At 38.5% G+C, this 25,689-nt stretch overlaps 1 protein-coding gene across 1 annotated transcript in view; it reads right to left on the bottom strand.

Moving 5' to 3' along the window:
• The window catches only part of ARHGAP10 (Rho GTPase activating protein 10), a 126,533-nt gene that overhangs the window by 76,733 nt on the left and 24,111 nt on the right, over window positions 1-25,689 (bottom strand). The window contains exons 2-7 of the mRNA XM_088526548.1: window positions 18,236-18,331; window positions 18,089-18,150; window positions 6,839-6,910; window positions 3,700-3,801; window positions 1,358-1,468; window positions 315-419 (exon numbers count right to left, since the gene is read on the bottom strand). Of these exons, the coding sequence (XP_088382674.1) occupies window positions 315-419; window positions 1,358-1,468; window positions 3,700-3,801; window positions 6,839-6,910; window positions 18,089-18,150; window positions 18,236-18,331 (548 nt within the window). The remainder of the gene's footprint in view (window positions 1-314; window positions 420-1,357; window positions 1,469-3,699; window positions 3,802-6,838; window positions 6,911-18,088; window positions 18,151-18,235; window positions 18,332-25,689) is intronic.

Below are 25,689 nucleotides of genomic sequence, written 5' to 3'. Positions count from 1 at the left end.
CAGCCTGTCACCCCCCTCACTTTCTGCTGTCAGTCCTAAGCTCATCTCTAGTGACGAACACCTCAAAGAAGAAAAAAAAAAAAATGGCCTTTTACACTTTATTTTCAAGGACAATTAGAAACCACTAGATAAGAGCTCACTGAAGTTAGCTGTGATTTGTTCAGTCATATGTAATTAGCCAGAAGATGGCACTATACCCCCAAAGTTAACAAGCAGCAGACTATAAGCAATTCAGGTACTGCATCTATACAAGTAACTAACTGCATATTTTTATTAAAAAAATAAAAAGGAGTAAATATAATATCCCAACTTACATTTTGTATATTTATCTGTAGGGCCATTTTGTAATGATTGAAGTCTTTGGCAAGTTCATATCCCTGATGGTAGAAAGTGAACAAACCCTGAAAAAATGATAACACCTGAAATACAAAACAAAAGATCTGTTACAAAGCAAACCTCCAGTTACAAGGACAGGATTATTGTTTTTAGTATTTTAAGAAACCTCACAGTTGGCCTAATACCAATGATATCTGAAATAAATATTTGTATAAAAGGAGACAATAGTAATTCCGTCTTATAGTCACTACTTTCTGGGTCAACCCACCCCCTGCTAGTGACCCTGTTGAGAGGAATTCCTCTACCCACTGCAGCAGGGTCAAATAATCTTTGTAGAGCAGGAAGCTCCCTCTGCAGCAGCCTTACGCATCACTACCTTTTGTGATGAGTACCATTCACTACCTTTACCTGTAAGTAAATATGACCTTCTGTCAGAACAAGAAAATGATCCATTTTGAAGTTTCTGACTTCAGTCTTTTGGCTTGGAAGAAAAAGTTATAACACACCAAAAATAGGGTGAGGTGCAGTAGTGCCCACTTCTTCAGTTTGCTTTAGGATGTTACAAAGAAGCAAGTGACAAAGGAAAGAACAACTCTATTAAAGGGAACAGAGCAAAGAATGGATTTTCTAAAGTTGAAAATCCCTTATAGATAAGCTATTTTCAGCCTGACTATCCAAAGATCAAGATTTGGAAAATATATGTTAAGTAGAAAATAGGGAAAAAGAACTTGTTAGTAAACAACCTCACTTGATAATCTGACTTGATTTCATAGTAAATAATCTCTAATGAAAACTTCAATTACAAATTGAAGTACAAAAAGATTTGTCCTGTCTGGTTAACTGTGTCTGTATGAGGAACTTCCACAGATGTGCAAACTAAAAAGACTGCTTTAAATGCCATACATTGTCTCAGAAAACAGCACTTATCTCCTTGCCTTTGGCCACTCTCATTCCTTCTCTCTCCCCTTTATTCATGCTAGGGTAGGCATCTTTCTTAAAAACTGAATTCACAGATACTTACAGGTTCCACACATTCAAATTTCTTCCGTTCCTGTATCTCTTGCAACTTGCACACATACTCGAGGGACAGCTCATAGAAGTGTTTTCTGTTCTGCTCCACCTGGTTGTCTGCCTGTGCACAGAACAGAGCTAATGAAATTCCAAAGACATTTTGCAGGTCACTTTGAACTGACACATATATAGTAAAAAAGTAACAAGTCATGAGACAACTTTCCCCAGCCTTGTTCCTTTAAAATGGTTCTTCTCATTAACCCCACAAATGGCATCAGTATTTCTTTTATGAGACAGCATGTTTTTTGATGCATGAGGCTGAAGTTTTGGAAACATTCAAGTAATATTTCTTCAAGCTTTTTTTTTTCTTTTTTTTTTTTCCATTGGAATGCAAGTCAAATACATTGAAGCAAGTACTTGGGGAGTGATTTAGTAGCACAGAAAAGGTGCTTGTGTGAACAGACAGAAGGGGCTAACAGCACCTCCCGTTACAAAAGGGAGAAACATCTCTGCAAATCAAAACAAGGAGGGGGCAGTGGGGGAAGCTTTACTCTATAACCAGAATAACTGCTGTTCATAGGAACTGGAATGCTTTCTTTAAGCTATTATAACCCTCTCACCAGTACACCCTCTTTTTTACGCCCGCTCTTTCCCCACCAAAAAAAACCACTATCAAACAAAAAGTTTACTAGAATTTTCACAAGTTTAAAATATTTGATATTCCATGGAGAAGTGCAGCCTTATTAGTTGCATGTCAGTATTAGTGAAATGGCAACATCATTGGTTCTAATCAGTTATAATCCACATCCTGACACAAACATTGGAATTTGAACTTAAGTAGCACATGTATGCTACATTTACAGTACAGGAATCCACACTAAACTGTAAAACTTCTACAAATGGACACCACTACTGAAGTACATTAAAGAAAATGATTAAAGCCATATTCTACATGATAAAAACTTATCCTTTAGAAAAAGTGATAAGGAAGGGTCCTTGCTCTTTCAGAAGCCTTGCTTCTACCCTTTCATTCCCCCAAAAGGGGATGAAACAAGCATTCGGTGAAAGGACCAAACTTACCCATCATACACTCTTTCATATATATGCTTTAGGCAGAACACTGACTACTATGCTCTAAACAGATAAATCAAACTAGCTTCAAGATACTTTGTCTTAAGACATACTTTGCTGCTGCTCTGTGCTAGAAAACTGTTAGTGGCTAAGGAGCCATAACAACAGCAGCATTAGAAAAATAACGCACTGATGTGCGCATGTTGGAAAGTCAGTTTCAAAAAGCCAAGGCATTTTGATGCATCCTGTACATCACAGTGCAGGAAAGATGCGAGTTGGCACCAGAGTTTGTAACAAGATAATGTCCTGAAGTGTAGCCACAGAACGTAATCACAAAGCGGGGCTTCATAGGATACCAAAATGTACACAGATCAGCCTATTTCCATAGAAATTTTCCTTTTTTTGTTGTTTGGCTGTTTACTTTTTTTTGAGTAACACAAAGCACACCAGGGCCTATGTTGCAACTACACTATATAGAAGAAACTCGCTAGTGAAATGCAACAACGCTCTGAGTTCTCAAGTTCCTAGGAAATTCTACGAACAGTCGCTTACAAAGGATGCCATGGGTGTGTATCATTTGGCAGGAAGAATTGTTCAATAACATAAGGCATTCACAGACAAAAAGAGCTAATAATTTGACATGTAATCTTTCTAAGAAAAAAAAAATCCCTCCTGACTACAGCAAATCTCAGCAGGATTTCTTTGCTGTTTTCTTACATATTATTTGCTGTTACTCCAGAAATAAAAGCTATTGCAAGTAAGGACAGTTATAATAAACTCTTAGAGACAGAAGGGATGTCAGGCAAAACAGATTTGTTTTAAGTTATAATCTGTCAACAAACTTTTTTGTTGCTTTACTTGGAAAAAAACGGATCTTCAAAACATGAGAAAAAACAGTACAAAAAAGCTGTACGATGAATAGAAGGCTTTCTTCTTTTAGCATTAAGCAAGCATTAACGTGAGGTAGTCAATATGTACAATGTAATGCAAACGACATATGTGGTAAAATCTCACCAGAAATGTAGTTTTTCATAATATACTCACACTTTGCTATTGCCTTAACTATTTGAAAAGGTAACAAGATGTTCAATACTTAATATACATGTTCAGAAAACTGTAGGAGTACACCCTCGATTCAGGAGATCCAGATTTTTTCATCAAAGTTTTCTGATTGACAGAATTTTTTCTTTTACATGAATCAATGCTGCTTCTGCACTTGCATAAAATACATTTATCTATTCAAAAGCTTGTAACTTGCAGAAAGAAAGAGCGACACAATACCTCTTGTAACTGGAGTTCTTTCTTCTTAGCTGATAGATTTAAATGTTTTTCTAACAAACTGTAGTTCTTCTCTGTCTCTTTATCAAACTTCTTCTTTTCCTCCTATGTAAAAAACAAAGTAACATTCATTTATATAACATACATAAAAAGGTAAGAACAACTCCTTATTTCTTCCTGCTTTAAAAACTGCCCTTAAGCCAGAAATCAAGATAACAGAAACAATTAAAATTCTAAAAACCAAGGAAAAGTACCTTTGCAAACTATTTCTTAAACAAATTTAAAGGCTACCTTAGTTGAACTGTACAGACAAAGGGCTCTTTTTCTTTTTCTTTTTCCTTTTTCTTTTTTTTTTACCCCCCCCCCCTTCATCTTTCACTTTTAATAAGTTATAATACATGATAGAACTTTTTATTTCCTGGGCAATTGGGTTTTGAAGACAGCATTTTATTTATAATAAATAAATGAATAAATAAATGGAAGGGGGCATTCCACGATACTGTTTACTAATCCACAATCCTTACTAATTGAGAAACAGGGCAACATGCCAACATGCATATGATGTTAGCATGACTAAAAATAAGTATCAGTATATGGGCAAATAAGAAAAAAGAGGAGGAAAAAAAAACAACATAATTGTGTTCATATTTGCAAAATTTTCACTGATCTGGTCAATGTTTGCATGATCCAGAAAAGCAGAGACCTGTTTATTTCCAAACAGAAAAAAGCAAAACCCTATTGATCTAATCCCTAATGGAATGTGTAATATCTTTAACCAAGGAGGCACACACTCACAAACACTTTCTCTCTCTTTCTCTCTCTCTTTTTTTTTTTTTTTTTTTAATCCCACTTCAGACTACTTCATCAACAGATCAACCAGGGAAGGAATATACAGTAAAATCTGAGGCAATAGATTCATATTTTGTTCTGTAATAGCAAAAGGTAAATTTTTCCCTGAGCAAATATCACACAGTGTTCCAGCTGCATTTTGCTACTAGATGCCGTAAGTTATGCATCGATAAGAACGATGCAGAATTACATTTCTCATGACAGTACTTCGACTGTATTGAATATCTAAAGTTAAATATTTTTAGAGAATTTATATATATATATATATATGCACAAGAATTAAGCAACACTTATATTTAAAACCACTGTGAATTCTGTTCAAAAAAAGCCAAAATCACAAAATAGAAACCATGACTTGGAAAAAAAATATATATATACAGTTATAAGATCTTGCACATTGACTAACAATATAATACTCAAAGAGCAAAACTAGTTCCAATTCTTCTGAAGGCACCCAAAAAAAAAAAAAAGATTTGAATTGATTATACAGTCAGTCTACACAAATTGTGACTTAGCATTTATATAGAGAACATTCTTCGCAAACAAGCATTTTACGGTTTAGTTTGCCAAAGATTTAGACCTTGAAGATTCATGACTTCAGTAAATTGCTGCTACTTCTATGGTGGTTTAGATCAGTTATTTAACACCACACAGAAACAACACTCTGAATTGAAATGAAAAGGGAGATATATGCGGCGAGAGGGCAGCTTCTCATAGGCAAAAAAGCAGGGATAGAATTCTGACTGCTAGAAATGAGTGAAGCAGAATAGCCAGGTAACACAAAACATTAGGAGTTCTTACTCAAAAACAGCAATGCATCTTAACATCAAAAACGCTGTGCTGAAACAATCCATTTATTACAACTTTTATATAATGGGCTAAAGTTAGAATTTTCCTTAGAAGACTCCTGAAATCATAGACTATTTTTTTTATGTTGTTTAAGATCTCTGATACATTTCTCGAAATTCTCATGAAATTAAGCAAAGACCATCATACTACTGCATCATAAAGATCTATGATCAATAGAGGATTCTCCATTCATGAACACAGAAATCATATTCTTATATTCTTTTTTATATACCCAGGCATATATATACGCATGTATTCATACATATGCATTCTAGTTTATGATGAAGCAAAAAAACGCATTTGCACTTTCAACACAGAACACAAAAGCTTTCCATTTTCAAGTGGTGTTGTAGCAGAAAAAAATTTATCTTCAAATCAACAGGATGAAAAAAAAGAAAACCAAATAAACTGCCAACTGAAGTTCACTCTATTGCAGAAACATTTACTTTTGTCCCGAGAGATCAAACTGCAAATGGACAAGCTGCATTTTGGAATGAAAAGTATAAAACACATGAAGAGGAGGAAGGAAACAGATATTTCAACTGCTTAGCTCCCTCATAACTTCTTATGATTCACTGAAATATTGTAGAAAGTGTTTTCTGTTTTAAAACCTACTTGGAAAATTCAGCTCTTATTTGTTCACGATACAGTCAAAATACTTAGCTCTCCTGTAATTGAAATGTTATCCTAGTTATCATTGCTAGTGATACATGCACAGCAGTTTAAAAATGTGTGAGTTTTTGGAACGGAAGATAGCATTAAACAGCTATCCTTAACTTTTTACAAACATTTAAATCTCTCCCTGGAAGGAAAGTATGACTGCAAAAATTTGGTGTGAATTTATGTCGCTATTGTATTTATCCAAAGAGAGTCTTTTTTTGATGAAGTTCACTTTTAGCTTTGGAAAACATATACAATATAGGGACAACTTTCACCCCAAAATTTATTTTGACTGAAATTCTACCTATCTTTAGTCTCTCCACTCCCTGTTTTCTTTTCTACTCAATCAATGCAATGAGTTATTTGCTAAAAAAAAAAAAAAAAAAAAAAAAGAAAGAAAAAAAAGAAAAGTTAAAAGCATATGGATAACCTCCTTTGGTAGTTAGTATTTGTCAACATCTGACTGTGCAACTGCAAGCAAGTACAAGGCAGAATAGAGTTACTCATTAGAAATAAGAGGCTGTAAGCAGTATTTCTCATACTCCAGACAGAAGAGATAAGGGAAAGATAAGAGATAAGGAAGAGGAAGGAGAAAAGGAAAGGACACATTCTTTTCTTCTTGAAACATACTTTCCATTTGTTTCTGAAGCAAGTTTCCAAAAGAAAAAAAGTATGAACACATGAAATAAAAACAACAGTATGTGGCTGCCAAATGGATTGCATTGCAATAATGACATATAAGTAGAGAAAATAAACTTTTCATAAAGACAAGCAAAGGACAAACCTTTACAGCTCCTAGCTGTTCTTTCCTAAATTTTTCCAAAGGTTTGATCAGAGTTTCAGTAACACTGAGCGCCTAAAGATTAAAAAAAAAAAAAAAAAGCAAGGGTTAGATTTCTTCAGCCAGTTAGACAAGTCATTTTAGTGTCAGCAAAAAATGAAAAAACAAAGCTAGAGAACAAAAACTAGAGAAGCATGCAAGGTACAAGCCCTAATACACACACAAATCACAGCTCTGAGTATTCAAGTACTTTTGAAATTTTTATCTTTTATTTTATTTCACCATCACAAAAATTAATCTGAAGCAAACACAGAAATTTCAAAAATTTGCAGGCTGCAGCCAAACTGTTTCATGTGTGCCAGGATTAAAAGTCAGGTCAAGAGTCTCCAAACTGAATATTTTGTGAAATATCACACTGTGAAAAAAATGCAAATAATAATTTTTGTTTCAAGAGGAAAAAAATAATGCAACAATACAGAAATATTGTAAACTGCTGCAGAAACTGTAGCAGAAAACAAATTTTTAATACACAGATATAGACGCCAAGCACTGAAACGCATATTTCCAAATATTTACTTCTTACTATGTTAAGAAAACCTTAAGTTAATCTACGTTATAAAATTAACATGTACAAATTGAAGAAATGATATTTAGTTCACTAGGTAAGCTTTAATCAGTTGACAGAGCATCTATGAGTGCTCTTACTGGAATACTACCACAGGCTACTGAGGAGAAATAAATAAAAACAGTAAGCCATCATAACACTGCTAACCTTATTTATATCTGATCAAACAGGGTTTTCAGTTCTCAGGAAGTTGCATAGGAGCTAAAGCGGAGTTAGGTTTTGCTTGGGTGCAAGTGAGAATTAAAATTTAGAAGACATTTGAAATCTCAGTATTTTTTTTCCCCTCAAGTTTGAAACGCCTCATACAAAACATTGCACGCTTCAACCAGCTTTCTGGAATTCTTTGGAGAAGCTCGTATCATAAACGCCCGAGGGCTGCACCGCTCTGGCACAGGGCTGCATGGCCTCTCCCAGCCCCGGAGCCAGGCTGGGATTGCGGCAGGAGCCATCCTGCCAAGTCACAGGAATGGGAGTGAGCAGCTTGCAGCAGCGCAGGCAACACGCTAACACACACCTCCAGCTTGCAGCCCAGAGAGCTGGCCGCATCTGGGCTGCACTGATGCTGCTGCACAGTTGTCTTTAGAACAACCTGGAGAATGCTTGTTCTCGTGGCCCAAAGCTTCCCCCTGTGCCTTCATTTCCTGATTTTGTCAAAGCCTCTTGAAGCAACCTTGAACGCATTCCTGTCGCAGGGAAATGGCAAGCCTGACGCTTCTGTGTCTCAAAAGCTTACAGCTCTACTGAGCTAAGCAGGGCGCAGCAGAGCTCTGCATGAAGGTGGAGGAGAGGGGAGAGGACAGCAAGGCAACATCTGGTGCCATGGGCCAGATGCAGCTGAAGAGGTTGTCCCAAAACTCTGCACTTGCAGGACCCTTCCCCTGCAGAGAGCACACCCAGGAAGTCAAGTGCTGTGAAGAGGAGCTGGGAAACGTGACTATGGAAAGGATTTAGTCCACATGGCCCGCTGCACAGATATAGCCTGAGTACTTGAGCACTTACCAGGAGCCTCCAGGACAATTCTTAGCATACTTGGATCACTGTTATTTTGCCAGGCTCCCCAAACTCTCCTGGAAAGTCTAAGTGGTAGGACGAACATGCCACTGTGTGTTTATTAGCAGGGTAACCCCCCAAAACAGCTTCCTGCGACACAGGGACAGCACCTGTGGATTGGAAAAATCTCACTGTGCTGACTGCAAGGATTCTCACAAGTGAGAATGGAGAACCACTCCTGAACAGTCATTTCATACTGGAAAATTTGTGGACTGTTTCTGCCAGTCTCCTCAGTAGGGATATAGCACAGAGAAAGCAACAAGGTCTCTGCACAGTAAAGTTTAGAAGGGTGCTGATAGCCGAGGCCTGGAGAGGACTACGCCCAGACTGTAAGAGTCCATGTCGAGCCTTTCGAAAAGAAGGATTTCAGGGTAAGGTCACAGGCAATGAAGCTATACCGAGCATGAAGTCCAAGCCAGAGATAAAACACAGGAACATGATGCAACAGAAGAAAAAAAAAAAAAAAAAAAAAAAAGAAATACAGCCAGGAAAGACTGTGGTTTATAAACTAGAAGGGCTGGCTACATATCACCCAGCCTGCTATGCTCCTGTGTAGCATTAACCATGGGAACCACTACAGGAATTCGTTTGAAGAAGAAAATAATCTTTAAATCAAAAGGGGATGTTTTCTCAAAGACAGGCAACAAATAACAATTCCACTGTAGCCACTGGTATGATATGCCAGTAATTCATTCATTCTAATAAAAACAAGCCTCCTCTCCTTCCCATAAAGTTCTGTTTCTCACTTTGCCTAACTTTCAACAAGCTTTCACAACATATGCCTCTTCAGAATGGCAGATTTTTTGCTTATCATGCAGACATTTATCAGTTGTTGCCCCCCTTCACTTTCTCTGTGATAACCAACAGTACACTTGGGTCTTTCTTGGTGAGTTTTGGAGCTCCTTGATCCATCTTACAAACTTCACTCAAGTCCTACATAGCAAAAGCAGGAGGAACATTTCCTCCCCACTGAAATAAATGATGAAAGCTACAAAAATATTACTTATTTACAGAATAAAAGCATTGTTTATGCTATTAGTTATTGTTTGCTTAATCAGTTAATAACTTGGGAACTCAAAGCAAAAGATATTTCTTTTATAAACTGTGGACAACAGGTTGGTAGACAAAAAAAAATCTTGGTATAGGACAATTAAGAAGAGTCTTTTGAAGATATTTGTCATTATTACTCATGCCTTCCTTAAAGAAGTAAGGCTATGTTAAACTGTAACATTTCCAAGAAAAGACACTTGAGGCATTTAAGTTAAATATTCATTAATACAAAATTACACATTCCTTCCTCTTTCAACTTCTCTTGACTCTTGAGTTAATTTTCATCTTCCTACTCCTCTAGTCCTGGCAGACCATGCTGACAGGAATGTCTACTTAAAGGGCACATACAAGAAAAATGGTACTCTCTTTTCTTTATATCCCTGAGCTATCCGAACCTGTCTCAAAGGAATATATCCTCTACTTTAAACACTGGCAGGAGAACCACGGCATCAGTCATAAGTGAATCACTAGGAAGAGGTCATGTCTCAGGTAGCTTAAACCATCTTTATAAATTTCAAAGTCTCAAGAAGGCTTTCAAAAATGTTTAACCCAATACACAAAAAAGCCTTAAAACTGCTTAGCCTTAGGAAGACTGTTCTACTTCCTAGATCTACAGAAAGGCCAAAGGATTAACTTAAAATTAAGTTAAGCCTGTATATAACAAAACTTCACCATCTCCACTATCATTTCAGATGATCGCTGTAACCACCACTTCCAACAACATCTAAATGAAGGCTTCCTGCTTTGGGCCAACCTCCTAATTCCAGGTGCCTTTACAAAACCCCAACTGTTCAGGCAAAGAGATTTCACAGAACGTTGGTGATAACGCTGACTTTTCCATCTCTGCATTTTTCAAAAGAAAAAAGTTTCAGATAAGGAGGGCAAACCGGCTTTTTCCATGAACAGTTCCCACAGGCACAGGCTTAATCCATTAGCAAGTACACTTACATTTACAGCTCTTGGCTACCTTAGCCAAGTGAAGCAGCTCCAGCAGGCAATTTACGAGTCAGCGCTAGTCCACAAGCCTGTTGCTTTTTCTCTTTTCAGAGACAGTGGGAGTACGGCTGTTTAGAGAAAAACTGCTTCTCCAAACACCTCCTCCTCCACTTGCAACCTGACAGGCAGCACAAGCACACAAGGTTCGTCATGCTTTCTCACCCTCCTGCAGCAGGAGGGGAAGAAATGCAGCATCAACCAGTTCCTGTCCTTTGGCAGACACAACTAGACTCTCTGGCAGGAGAAAGACTGCTTAGGTCGTGAAGAAATACTAACTCACAGGAGTCATCCCAGAACCTCAAATTGGCCTCTGTGCCTACAAAAGCTTGGTCAACCCAAAGTTAAGCGAAGTTTATTTTGCTAATTAGACAAACACAACAGTGGCCTCCCAACATTCATCCTAAAAAAAGTCCTTAAACCTCTACCTGTACTGGAAGAACTGGAAAGGCTACATGTTGCTCATCAATGAAACCTAGTGGTGAGATAAATATGCATACTGCCTCACTGCTCCATTCTGAAGCTAAACACCCTCCAATGCAAGGAAGCTCACTTAGGGGTAGCAGGAAGCCATAAAATGCACCTTGCTATGGACTGCACACTGTCGGGGGGCACTGGATTCCAAATTCTCATCACTAGAGTTGGAATGTAGACCATGAGTCAAATAGCAAGACAGTTTAAAGTTTCTCAGTGCGTTGCCTGGGAATATTTATTTGCAGACAGGCAGGACTAGCTCTCTCCCTTGACAAAGCAAAGGAGGCTTATGGTCAATGTGGCAGAGCCTGTGAGACAGAGTCAATGAAACTCTATCTGGGAAGGAAGCTCTGCCCTGCTCAGGGTAACGGAATGTGGAAAGGAGGATATAGCTAATAGATTCAATAACAAAGTAGATAAATTCTTTATTAGAAAGTAATTTTCTTTATTTATCAGCAGTTTACTTATCTGCAGATGCATTTTTGCTTATACAGGATATGGCTCTTTTATAATTTTTCGGTATTGCAACATTCAAACTAAAACAAAAGGTGATTCTGATACCCCTAAGACTTAAAGAGAAAAAAAAAACTGCTACCCCTACCCTCCACAAAGCTTTGCTGCCTCATATCTTAATTTGTTAATGAAATTTCCTTGAAACTGCCTCCGACCTATGCCTGAAAACCTGTACTAGACAACTTTACAGACACAGTTCCACTAGTTTCCTTGTAGAATCTATTCCTTCTTCTCCCATGGGAATATGATTTCATCTTGCAGTCACAAGAAGATGTTCCCAGTTGGTTGCACATTCAACTCTCCTGCCACCATGCCCAGTAGAAATAACAGGCTGGCTCTCTAATCATCTTTCAGAACTAGTCTTACACTTAACTGCACCACTAAGGATTGCAGACAGTGCAACTCACACCCAACACTCAAATCTTTATATTGTTTCCAAACACGAGACTTCACCTTGTAAAAACCTCTGGATTATTTCACTTTTCTAAAGTCTTCCCAGGAGCTTTATAATCTTAAAAGCTAAATGAAACTGTTACACACAGGTACTACAAACTTTGGCATTTGTTTTCTTTAGATTCTTAAAAGAATTGGTGTCTAAAGACTAGAAGGATTTTTAAGGGTATTTCATACCATATGAGTATTTGGGTGTCTTCACATGTGTGTAGGAAGTTTAAGAAATAAGAAGAGACATTCCTCCCTTCACCTCTTTTGTTCTGGAGGAACTCACCTGAGAGCAAAAGAATCAGACAGAAATGCGTTCTTGAATCTTTTCTTTATGTTTCCCGAGATGCCTGAAGTGCCTCCAAAACAAACCACTTTCCCCTCAGACGCTCAAGAAAACAATCTATGTGGTTTGGTAAGAGGAAGCTTTTTTCTAAACTTGCCCCATGTGGAATTTCCTAGATAAACCACAGCCCAAAAGGCTGCAATACAGGCATCTTCCCCTTCTTCACGCTTTGTAGCCTTAACAGAAGCAGCCTTGGCCAGCTAATCAAATATTGGCAGCACTCCTGTGTCCCCTTCTAGTCCAAGTTTATTTCCTGTGCACTGGAATTATATGATTGATCCAAAGGACAGTTACGAATGTCCCCCATGACTTACAGGCTACTCCGTGCTCTGCTTCTAAAGAACACTTATATGCATCTTATTTGCAATGAGACTGTTCACCTCAGAAAGTTAAAATGATGTACTAAGCAGACAATACAGATAATAAATTCCATCACTTCAAAAAAAGAGAACTGAGTAAGGAGAGTGATATTCAGTAGAGATATTTTACCAAAAAGGATATGGACCAGCTATTTAAGAGGCCTGTTTTTCAAATCCATTTATCCATATGAAATGCTTTCAATTAATAAGGAAAGCATACCTCAGAAAAAGTCATAAACAAAGAATGCAGGAAAAGAGCTGAACAGACAGAGTCTCAGAAACTGCAACAAATCAACTTATCCCCATCTGAAGTGGAGGAAAGCTACTTGCAACTCTTCCAAAGAGCTTCTCGTAGCAACCCTATTATGCAAGAGCCAAACAATGTAACATAAGAGAAAATTGGTTTGGTTCTCAGAAGAATGGAGAATCACTTTCAGTCTGCACTTCAAAACACATGATTCGATAAGGATGTGGACAGACTGAAAAGGCTACTCAGGAAAGGAAATAGTATAATATTCATTTTCTCCATTAATGACAAAGCTTATTGTGGAAAAAAAAATGTCACTGAAAGGCAAGGAATCCAATGGTGAACAACAGCTTCAGTGTTTAGCCAAGAATAAACTACTCAATTATTAGCTGAGCTGTCTCCTCCACGAGAAAAAGTCATATTAACAACCAGCAAAATCCAATCTGATGACAATTTTACAATGCAAGTTCTAAACATTTCCCACTGGTGAAATGACAGAACCAAAATTCTCCAGTGAATTATGTCAATGCCTGTGAGAATAGAAGATTATCTAAGAGTTGGCGAGCAATAATAGAACTTTTCAGTCATATTAAGAGAGAAGTCTTGGGGCAGGACGGGGGGGTGTAAATACATCCCAATTGCTTTTATAATTCCTTCTATTGTATAGACTATGTATATTTTTTCCACTTTTATAGATTAATGTGGAGGCATTCTAAAAAAACAAACAGGCATTCAACATCAGGAATCACAAAAGTGGGGAGATTTGCCTAAGATAGCCCTAATTCAGCATACAGATGCCTATTTCCATAACTATATTACAGCCATCTGATCTCATGCCATGCAGAAAATGAGGGCTGGGCAATGAGAAATGGCAGCAGTTACTAAGTTTCTTAAACAGGAAAATGTTTCATCAAATGAGACAATTTGCAGGGAGGGACAGAAGGACCTGGGTGCTATGTTTAAGGTAATGAAATGCTGCTTGTGAAAAACTGAGTTTTATCTGCACTTCTACCTATATCTGAGGGGTTCAAAACAATTCATCCGAGATTTTCAAAAAGTTTTGGCAAGCACATTTCTCAGACCATATATTTTTCCACTCTCTTGACAGATGTTTTTAGCACTTGCATTCTTCATAGCACTCTGCATGGTCAGTGGACTTGGCAGGAGCTGTGCTATGAACATGCAGAGCACTATATAATGAATGCCATGAACTCTTATTGACTCTTACCTCGTGCATCTTATTCGGGACGTCCTAAACTAAAGGGTGCTTTTGAACGTAATCAGTGAGCAAAGTAATTGCTCCTTCATATAGACTTAAGAGGATTGTGAAGAATAGAACCCTGGAGGTAAGAGAAGAATGATGAAGAAAATAGCGATTTTGCCGAGATATTTCTTTTAAAAAAGAAAGACAGAAACATAAAGTCTCTCATGTTCTGGATGCTAGGATTAATTTTTCTTTCATAAAATGAATGCTGTAGACAGGTATTTTAAATTCAATTCTGACAAAAATGTGGAACTGGCTAAGAATGCAAAGCGGTTTTGAGAGGAAAGCATTGCAAGTGGATGTAAGAAAAGGAACGGAAAAACAACTTCAGTAAAAGTGTGAGTCTTCCGAAACATGAAGGTACTACTACGGAGTAAAAATGATCCATTTACTGCATGACTACTGTAGCAAATGACCAAAAAAAAAACAAAACCAGTTCATTTTTCAGTACATCTACATGGGATATGAGGGGAAATACAGAAGAATAACTAAACATTGGAATAAATTAGGAAAAAAACAGTCCCTGGATAGAGCAACATTTGTCAGGGTTGGTCTAGGTGTACACGATTGCGCCTCAAACCAAACCTGCTAGGGCTGTTGGTAAATGCAGTCAACTAACTAGGCTCCGGCCCGGGGGAAATTTGAGCAGGACATGGGAAGCTACTGGACACGGCACAAGAAATTGCTGGATACAGAAAACAGCAACATGAGAAGCTGACGGAAGTTGCAGATAGTGCTGGGAAGGATGACTAGCCTTTGAATGCAAGTTATGTGAGAAACAGCTGAACTCCAGGAAGAACAAAAGGGGAGTACAAGAGACCTCTGAGGGATCCCCTAGAGCCAGCAGAGTCTGGAGGACCGCATAAGGCGTACCTACAATGCTGAGATCCCTGATGGAATAGTATCAGAAATATCAAACTTGGGGTAGTAGTAACTTGCACGGAGAGTGCAAAACTAGAACCAACAGGGAAAACTCACTAGGAGAAGGTCGTTTATTTGGGAGGAGACAAGAGTAGAGAAAGGGAGTTACAAAGGCAGTGATAGCAAGGGTTGAAAAGGAGGGAAAGGGGACAGTAATCACATGCAAACATGTGCTCAGTGTTGTCCGGGGGTACCTAGCAGGCAGCCCTGCACTTGATTACTGCAGCTGAAATCAGGACAACAAAGCAAACTTGTTCTTCTGACCACAAGAGTCAAATTTGCTAGTGCAGTTAAGAGAGGCAGGGGTGGGAAGGAGGCTTGGTATTTTCCTTGACAGGCAGGAAAATGCCTGGACAGCATCATCACGCTGGTGCCTGTTCTAGGCCTTACAGCATCACCACCTTCCCCTTTTGGCCCTTCATGTCCATGACACTCGTATCACTGGAGGAGAATGTAAGTTTTAGGATTCCATTCATTTTAACACACAACATCATCATCATCACTTCCAGAATATCCCCATGGACAAAATAATGTATTTCCTAACTGCTCTGGAAGATGTCACTAAGCTTCAGAGCTCTGTAAAAACACAATTTGTTTTTATCTCAGCCACTCTGCAAAAGCTCGATGGAACATTTGGATCAATGTGTACTTCCCTTTTCACTACCCCTCTGTATCCTTTTGATAGTTGGGATACATTTGACAGCCTTTGAGGTGGTGGGAGAAATGGAAAAGTCACTGAATGTAGGACTCAAACACCTGAATGACATCATTAAATATCCACATAATATTTGCCAAACAATTCTCAGCACTGAAACTGAAGTTGTCAGTCAGAAACTTTCAAGTCCCCTTCAGAGCAACAAGGTGGAAAATGCACAATAGGCTCCGTACATAGAGATGACTGTGAAAAAATTTCTCCTATAAACTTTGTATCTCTGGTACAAAAGTCTTTGGATCTCTGGTGCAAAATATTTGTGCATGCAACCTGCCCAAATATACTTCATGGAGCCATACAGCTCTTAGCATTGCTGAAACATCCGTTGAGAAGTCAAAACAAAAGAGTCAGAGTAGCAGCTCTTAAAATGATCCTTACTTACCACCACAAAATAACATTCACAGGGACTTCCGCCCACTGTTTTATTTTACTCACTCTAGAATGATGCATGCACGACATTTGCAAGACTACAGATGCAATGAAAAAGCCACATACCATGCAGCTCAGAATATATTTTGCTTTGGTTTGAACTAAATGTTTGTTCCACAAGGATTTTGCCCAGCTTTTCAAACTTTGTCACTGCTTTACAGATAAGGCATTTCATACTTTTCTTATTAAGCAATTGCCATAAATAAGCTTATAGTGTGATAAGGCCTCCTGTGTATGGGCAGCACACCAAAACAATAAGTAGTACTGTTTTGTGACATTTAGTCAGAAAAACAAGAGTGTTTTACCATACAAACAACAGTCGATTCTGCATAGCCTAAGTATGCTGGCAATCTACTGAACATCCCCTGATATAGTCAATAAAATGTGCCACAAATTCTTAAGTCCCTAGGGTAACATCTCTCCAAAAAAAAAAAAGAGATCAAAATACAGAGTGGAAAATAATGTGACAATCTATGAAGTATTTTTCAGTGTAAAACTTCTCAGGCTTTTACTTTTTAGATGTATGCAACTGCTGAAAAACACTTATGGATAGCAGGAAAAGGCAGAGTAAACTCTGCACTTCAGAATTACGAAAAGGACATCTTCAAAGATACTTAATCAAATACCTACCTTTGGCAAAGCAACTCAAGATCCTGGAAAGTATTTCATGAGGAAGAATATTCCTTAGCAAATCACAAGGAAGAACACAGACAATTCACAAGCCCCAATTCTGAACTAAACATGGTTCCGTATCAGAATAACATATCACACCAATGCTATACTCGAGGAACATGGTTCCTATCACTGGGCTGAGGACTGCTAGAGAGAGAAATGTAAATGCCAATCATTCACCAATTCCTTTCTCACTTATCCACATACTCCTACACTGCAGCAAACTTCTGGCAGAGAGGAGCCCAGAACACAGATTAGTCTCAGTTTCCTCTCTGCAATGCCAAGCAGATAAAGATACAGTCCCAATGCAAATACTGGGGAATGTAATTGCTACTAAGGCAGGTCTGGGAGCATTTCCCAGATGCAGGACCAGATTGCACATTGGAGGGAAAACCAAGTACACAGCTTCTGCTCTCTGAATCCCATCTCTGAAAGAGAACGGCTTCAGAGAGGAGCCACAGGGCAATGCAGAAAGAACCCTCCTGTTCTCTGGGCACCTAAAATAAGATAGCAAGGTTTATTGCAGAGCTCTCAGCCCACAGTCTACACACATACATTTTGACCCAGATTATACTAAAATCCTAAGCAAGCACAGATACCTGAACAAAGAACACTCCCTTTGCACAACAGAGTATCCAAGTAAATATTTGCGTATGCAACCCTCCACCAGATAGCCCACCTGCAAAGAAAAGGTTGCTAAATCTGCTACTGCATCCATTCAGCAGATTGCAGGCCAAATCCACAAAAGCCTTGAAGCTAAAGCCAAAGAGATCTTAGATCCAAAGTTTGCTAATCTCCTAAACTTGGGAGTCATCCTACAGTATTATAGGGCTTTCATCCTGCTTTTTTAATTTTATAACTGGCAAACAAGCTTAGGTTGGTTTTCCCTTCCCCCAACCACTCACCTGAGCACTACCATTTTAGACCAGGTTACAGGGATTGACTTTACCCTAACAGCTTTCCACATCAGCAAGAAGTAGCTGCTGTCTGTAACTTCAGAATACAGAATAAGCAGCTGAACAAAAACAGCTTTCAATAAACTCCTGATATCAACAGGTTGATGGCAAATGTAACAGGAAGCAACATTAACTGGTTTACATCTCATTCCTTACTATATGTCATATGAACAGCTTATATAAATCTTTATTGCAACTCACCAAAATTTCTCTTTGTTCTTCCAGATTTTTTAGAAAATTTGAAAACTCATGAAGTGATGCATCTGTAACACATAACCAAAAATGAGTTTACTCACATTTTAGGGTTGCATAACAAAATATAGTCATTATTACTCATGTTTTACCTACCTATATATCGCTCATCATCTGTCTCTGCATCACCAATGAATTCAAATTTGAAGTCTCTCAGAGAATGGGCAAATTTCCTCTGGGCTGCTGAAAGATCTGCAAAGAAGAGAACACAGATTTAAGGTGAGAGAATCATTTTGAGAAGGCTGTTAGATCCTTCTGCCCCCACCATTATCAACTTCTATGAGAAACTCTTAACACTGGTCTGAATAAGTACGCTACAAAATATACCGCATTGTCCAATCCTCTTCTGTTCTCTCTTCTGGGAATCTGTCACACAGGTTTCTTTATACAAGGCTATAGGTTAGAAATCAGGTGCAATCATGTGTACAGTGTTAGACGTTATGCTTCACTGTCCTACGAGACAGGGCACACCAACAGATCTGCAACTATACAAGTTTAAGCCACAACACTCAGAGTCTCTGAGCTGTGCCAGCAAAAGGATATTCTACTAACGAAATTTGCCTGGATGTGACAGCACAAACACATAGCTTAGGGCTCTCTATATACTTTACAGAGATAGCTCTGCAAGAGAAAGTTTGCTTATAAATGATATTTAAGCAAATCATCACACTGGAACTTTCTTATTTGTCCTTCTCTCACCTCCAGTGTTACAGTGCTCTGAGGTCGTACTGCTCCCTATTCTCCCCTCTGGAAGTGGTTCGAAAACCTGTGCCTGCACATCTCAAAATACAAGCTGCAAGAAGTCATAAAGGATTGAAGAGGGAAAGACAAATAAGCAAAATACTTCCCATAGAGAATGAAACACTAATATTTGAAATATTAGAGCCGCCTCTCAGATGCTGGAGATAGCAGGCGGGACCGGTGACCGTATCCCTCGCATCCAGTGCAAGGGCAGCATCGCTGACTTTGCCTAAAGAGCAAAAGGCTGAATCCGAGCACTGAGTTTCTCCCAGGATCAGAAAGCTGCATCCATGCATTTCTTTTTCTTTTTTTTTTCCTGAATCTGCTAGGGGATGGGAATTACTGAAGGAAGGGCTAGCAAACAGCTGGAAGCAGTAACTACTGGCAGTGCCTTTCCTCAAATCAATTCTGTGATCTTTAGTAAATGTTCCAGACAGAACTTTGGAAAGCATTTCCAGGAGCTTTTGGAGAAGCAGAAGAATGACCTGATGGGTCAGGAGAAGCCACAGATACCTGGCTGCTGAACCAACACCTAGAAGAAAAATATTGAAATTTAAGAGATCTCCTGGCTGGCTTTAAGAACTCAGCAGTTTTGACAGAGAAAAGTGGCTGGAGCAAATAAACAACCACCACATGTTACAGGATGTAATTTGGAAAGAAACAAATCTCCTGATTATAAAAGTTACTAGAATTGTCAATAAAAGGTTCACCATCAAAAAGCCATTTCCCTAGAAGAAGAACAATTTGGCCATTTTGTTCAACAGACTGCTGCAATCAAAGCCCTAAGTGTTGCCAAAATAGAGAGACATTTAATCCTGCTTCCTCTGCGGATTTTAACCAAAATATTCATCCAAATATTTTATTTATCATCCAGCATTTTGGCTAAATTTCCACCCAAACTGATAATCTGTTTCATTCTCTGTGCCAAAGAAGCACTGGTCTAACATAAAACTGGAACCTTGTTGAAGACCACAGCTTGGGCCTAGCTATTCAAAGTGCAGAGAAAGCTCTGGTGTGCACCCCATTTAAATCATAACTGTGAAGTTTCAGAGATATGTCCCAGTTCTCATCCATCCTGCATAAGGGGATTTTTATTGTAACAAAAATACTGAACTGACACTCATAGATACATCTGCCTTGTTCCATATCAGCATCAGAGCTTGCAAGACCACTGGATAATGTACAGCAGAACCATAAACATAGACAGATTCCAGCTACATACATTACCACGATACATGAATACTATATATATAAATCAAGCAGCATAGTCATTTCTCTGTTTAGCAGTGCTCCACTCAAAGAATAATGCTGAAAAACACAGCAGGAAATAGGGAGGTCAGAAAGCAATTATTTTATTTCTAGTATTTCCTCATTCAACACTTGGACGTCAAATAGAAAGATAAGCAAATCGGTAGTAAGTTGTTCCTTCTGCTAATATCTGAAGGGACAGAACAGAGTATTCAAGATCAAACAGTGTTAAAATATGAACCGAACACTAAGACTCTTACCTTGAATAAAATCTTATTCTTGCAAACTCATATTGCAGAATAATTTCAAAGACTCACATTCTCTAATGAATGGAGATTCTTTTTCTCTATGACAAAATAAAGTATCTGCTAAATTGCTAAATGTTTTGATATGAAAAGACGGATGGACAGACGGACGGAAGGAAGACATTCTCAAAGATGGAAGGGAAGAAGGAAAAAAGGACTCAAGAGCTTTTAACTTTCTTTGTTAAGTGCTTGTATCCAAACATTGTATTCTGTTCACGTCTGGGCCCAACTGCTAAAAAAACATGCACACACAAGAAAACAAAAACAAAACAAACAAAAAGCAGATCAAACAGAAAAAGTGTCCAGCTCTCAGCTCTGTTTTGCAGCATGCCTGTAACAAGCACCTGTGTGGGCTCTGCACCAAACCTTCTGCACCCCCCCTGCTTGGGGCCTATACAAACACATCTGTCCTGTACTGTTTGGATTTGTCAGAAAATATTTTTGTTTTTTATCTGAAATGATAATGTGACATTAGTTGCTTGGCAGTGTCCAACCCTCACTACCATCACCAGACTCCAATCACTCCATTTACTATATGATCACTACTAACTTCAGTCTTAACCAGCCAAAGTTGCGGCATGAAGCAAGACAACAGCCTTTCCTAGCACTATCCTATCCTTTTGCATGACACTAAAATTACTAAAATTATTTACATTGATGTAAATTAAATTAAAATTATTAATTGTTAAAATTATTAATGTCAATATTTTTCTCTAGAAAGTACAGATTTCTACATCAAGCTTCAGATTCACAGCATTATGATAATTCTTCGAAAAGATCTAGAATTACCTTTCTATTTCTCCTTTCTAACCACAAATCTCATTTAAACTAGAAAACATGTTCTGGAAAAGACAAATTTACAGCAGCTTTATTTAAGTTTATTAAAATCACTCTGGTCTCCCTCAATAACATCCTCCTCAAAAGCTAAAAGGTTAAATACTGAAATTTAACTACAAAATTTGTCTTTTGTATTACAGGACTAATAGAAGACTTCTCAGTTTACATCTTTCAGGAGGCCAAAATGAGGCAATACACATAGTCCTTAAAGACACAAGAACCAGGAGTCCTGCTCCCCTCTGTCCTTCCAAGACATGTTCTCACTTGTGACAGTTAATGAAACAGCGTAGAGGTAATGGGGGTCTCCCAGATTCTTCGTCCAAGAGCTGCACTATGACTTCTACCATATTTTGTACAGGACAAATGCATCATCTAAGTAGTTACAAAAGCAACTCCAAATTTCTTCTGCGTCCCCTTCAGCAAGGTGAACAATGAATCTAACATAATCCACACAGAGTGAACGAACAGGATTTAGTTATTGACTTAGTAATATGGATAAACAGGATTTACTTATCAACTTAGCAGATGGAAGCTATGTGGCAGATTCTTAAGAACAGTAGTATGCTCCAACTCTCTAAAATTAATGTTGTACTACTAATTTTTACCTGATATACTATTGCTCGTGCTACAAGTGGGCTATTTTGTTTGTCAGATGGTTTCATTAACTGAATGCAACCTCTGTCACCTGAACTAGCCACGTTGAAAATGGCATGATAGACAGATTTTAACCTTCTTCACACTTCTTTAGAAAGACCACCTGATTTCAAGACTTCTGTGTAACATTTATCATGCATTATGATTTTCCCGCTTTCAGATATATGATCCTACCTTCTAGTATAAGCAACACCATTCTCTACATTAATCAAAACAGACTACTTAACACAGCTTGTAAAAACCTCTGTTGCTGTATAGCAGGATATTAGCAGAGTATATCCCTCTTTTCAAACACTAACATGTTTTTGATTAGATAATCTCAAACTATTTCTCCCAAACAAAACTTAAAGCACAAGTATCTAAAACATACCTTCCTATCTACCTTGCTCGGCTCTCCATTTTTTAGGAGCAAAAACAGACTTAACTAAATTCTCATCTTTCTACCTTTTCAAGCATACAGGTACAAACTCTACAATTCCATCACAACAAGCAGCCACCAATTAATTTGTTAATTACTGTATGTGCAGGATCACAAAGTAACAGCTTGTGGAGGTACAGCAACATGCCAGATCACACACTTATTCTCCCTCAGCTGCACTGCACCTTTTGTGCTCTGGTTATTTCTTTTTTATCAGGCTCTTTGAAAGCTGAAAGGCAGCCCTACTCCACCCTGCCAAAGGCAGGTCCCTCTTTGCGTCACAGTTGTTATGCAGGGCACACACCAGTCTCCTGGTGGAGATAAGGCTCTGAGGCTCTCCTAGGGCATCTCCAACTGCTCTCACAAAGGAGAAAAAAAAAAAAAAAAAAAAAAAAAAAAGCTCTCCTCTGCCAGCTCAGATAGCAATTACATCTTTTCAGTTCTGCTCTTCAGAAACTCAGCTCAAGTCCTTTATGATGCTCAGAGGAAGAAAAGCAGCATCCCTGATACTGGAATCCTGCCAACAAATTCATGGCCTTCAGGGGCAAGGGAGTGCTCCTGCAAGCACCCTAAGATCTGTGTCCTAAAGACATTCTGGTAAAGGGAAAACAAATATGGTGGAAGCTACTGCAGAGCACCAGGAAGGAATGTTTGTCTTCAAAAGGCTCATAATCCCCTTCCTGATCCTTACAACCTCCCTGTTTCTGGCAACGAAACAGACAAAAAAAAAATTAAGAAAATGTGAATTTGCAAAGGAGAAAACTAGAAGAATGCCCTCCTACAGTAGTGTCTCAGGATTTCCTGCAAAAATTTCCCTATGTTGCAATCCACTAAATGAGAGCAAGACAGACACCCATGTTTGCACATACAATCTGCTCCCAGCGGAGGAGACTGTCCTAGTCCAAGGAAGCTGGAGTGAGAATACATAGTACGAAAATGCGTATGCCAGAATTTGCACACCAGCAAAGCTTTTGCTTTTGCTGTAAAGCTTTCTATGAACCTCAGCTCTGTAGGGAGCACTCACCTAGTAACTGGCTTCCAAGAGTTACTAGAATTAGAAACATGACATGTTGGCAGTGTGGGTGTCCCAACCTAATCAACATCTGCAGCATTAACCTCTCAAAAATCATCTTAAAGCATGTAGTCTCTTAATTCAGAGCCCCCCTTGACTTTTCAAAACCCAAATAACTAACAGGTTTCTCATCAGAATTCACTCCTGGTGTTCAGGTAAAGTTATTACATTAACATAGCCAGGAGACTTGAACCACTAAGCAAGCACAGCTTAGTTCCTCCTTGCAGTAAGCACAAGGGACCGCACCATTCGGTGGCAGCCACCTCCCATCCCAGATAGCAACCGTGCGACCGCGACTGACACTCAGCGCGGCTGGGAGACGCTCAGCGCGGCTGGGAAAGTCGCAGGGAGAGCCCAGCTCAGGTACAGCTGGCCAGGTCCAGCAAACGTGACAGTCTGCAGGTATTTGGCACGTCACATCTGTTGTCCTAGCACAAACATCACCTCGGAGTGTTCACAGGCCAAAATTAAGTTTGGCAAGATTTTTTCTTTCTTTTTCTTTTTTTTTCTTTTTTTTTTCTCCATGGCAACAAGCAGGGAAGGAAAATAGCCTTTTTACCCAGCTTACACCTAACTAAACCCTGAACAGAATTTCATGCAGTATCTTTTCCTAGGCAGAGATTTTTGCCACTTAGTTCCTGCCATCTGTTAAAAACAATGGGAGTGTTAAAAAGAAGCCTGAAGAAAACTCCATAATCTCCATACTGGGAAGTGTTAGGCAGCCAAAACACAAGGAGAGCTGGTAGCCACCTCCTTAATGAATTGAGCAAGTGTTTTTATGATAGCAAGGAACACATGGTGTTCAAGTGATGGTTTGAAATATTTTATGATGCTGTATAGCAAGTCTGCAAAAATGGCAACGTTAAACATGAAAACCTTTTTTTTAAAAAGAGTCATTCAAAATGCATGTTTTCTCTCTTCCCCATGGCAGGCATCTCAAAACATTGTCACTTGTAGGGAATTACTGCCTGTCTGAATATTCGCATGTGTAGACAAAAACTCATAAGGAAATCAAACCTGAAATATATTCTGATCTCTTGACAACAGAACATGTCCAAACATGCACGCCCCACTCCTGACACTTATAATTAGAGTGCTCTGTGATAGACCAAATATTTTGCCATCAGTAAGAAAATGAAAGGCTCAGAAGATAAGTTACATTTTCACCATTTTTACCTGTTCACGCAAGTCATGAAAATTTAGCAAAATTATTCTGGTAGGCTGAGAAAGACCTTAAATAATACAGATTTATTTCTCAAGTCAAACAGAATTCTATATGAAAGAAATTCTGTCAGAGATGGAGCTGGCAGCAAGTATGGCATGAAGCACAGTTGTATTTCTTATATCATACATAACTTCCAGAAGAAGCATTGGAGAGCATAGCAATGAATAGCTAAGCTAGACACCCAAATACATAAAAAAATACATATAAAAATACTATATTTTTTCCAGAACTGTCAAATTTGACTTAAGTGTAAACCATCACATTGCTTTTGTGCCAAAAAAAAAATCTTTCTGATAGCTTTCACACACACTGGATCAGGCTAAACTACAGTGAAACTGAAGCTTCTCACTAGGTCAGACCAAAGCCACGGATATACAACACAAAATATCCAAAGACACTTATACCAAATATGGGATTCTTATAACAAATAAAACCAGCTGACAGCACTGGAATAAATGAACTGTTAAAGTAAATCATAAGCTTCTCACATCCCTTACTTTGCTCCTACTGCTGCTCATGCTGTGCAGTTGCCCCAGGATATTCCTTGATGCTCCAGGTACCTTTCTCCTGCCAGTTTCTCTGTGAGCCCAGTTTGTTTGCCTGGATAGGGGAATGATGGGGCTGCTCCTGCCACCAATAAGTTGTAAGAGAGCTTAGCAGGAAATAATTATTTAAATATTCAGCTCTGCAATACAGTCCCCAAAAGGGGACCCCTTACTTATTTGCATTCTGGATAATTTTATAATATTGAACTCTTACATGCAAAGAAATCCCTTACTACTTCAATGAATTTTAAATGAGTCTAACAAATCATTTGTAGGACATTAAAGTGTATGTAGAATAAACATACACAGACAATCAAACTTAATAACTCTCATCATAGAAAAACAAAAACACACACATTACTGGCTTATTTAAATCTACTAGCACCCAAGCATACGAAAGCCTCACTGCCTCAGGATTTCCGTACACTCCTCCAAAATGAGTTTCCAGTACAAGGCTCATTGGAAATTGGTTCTCAATTTGAAGATCACTAAAGGATATTAAAAA

Source organism: Tinamus guttatus, unplaced genomic scaffold, assembly GCF_059628265.1.
Source record: "Tinamus guttatus ecotype Peru unplaced genomic scaffold, ASM5962826v1 Tinamus_guttatus_pri_ptg000247l, whole genome shotgun sequence".
In the NCBI taxonomy this organism is placed as follows: Eukaryota; Metazoa; Chordata; class Aves; order Tinamiformes; family Tinamidae; genus Tinamus; species Tinamus guttatus.
The sequence above is the reverse complement of the archived record's forward strand: the minus strand, read 5'-3'. Positions and strand labels throughout refer to the sequence as shown.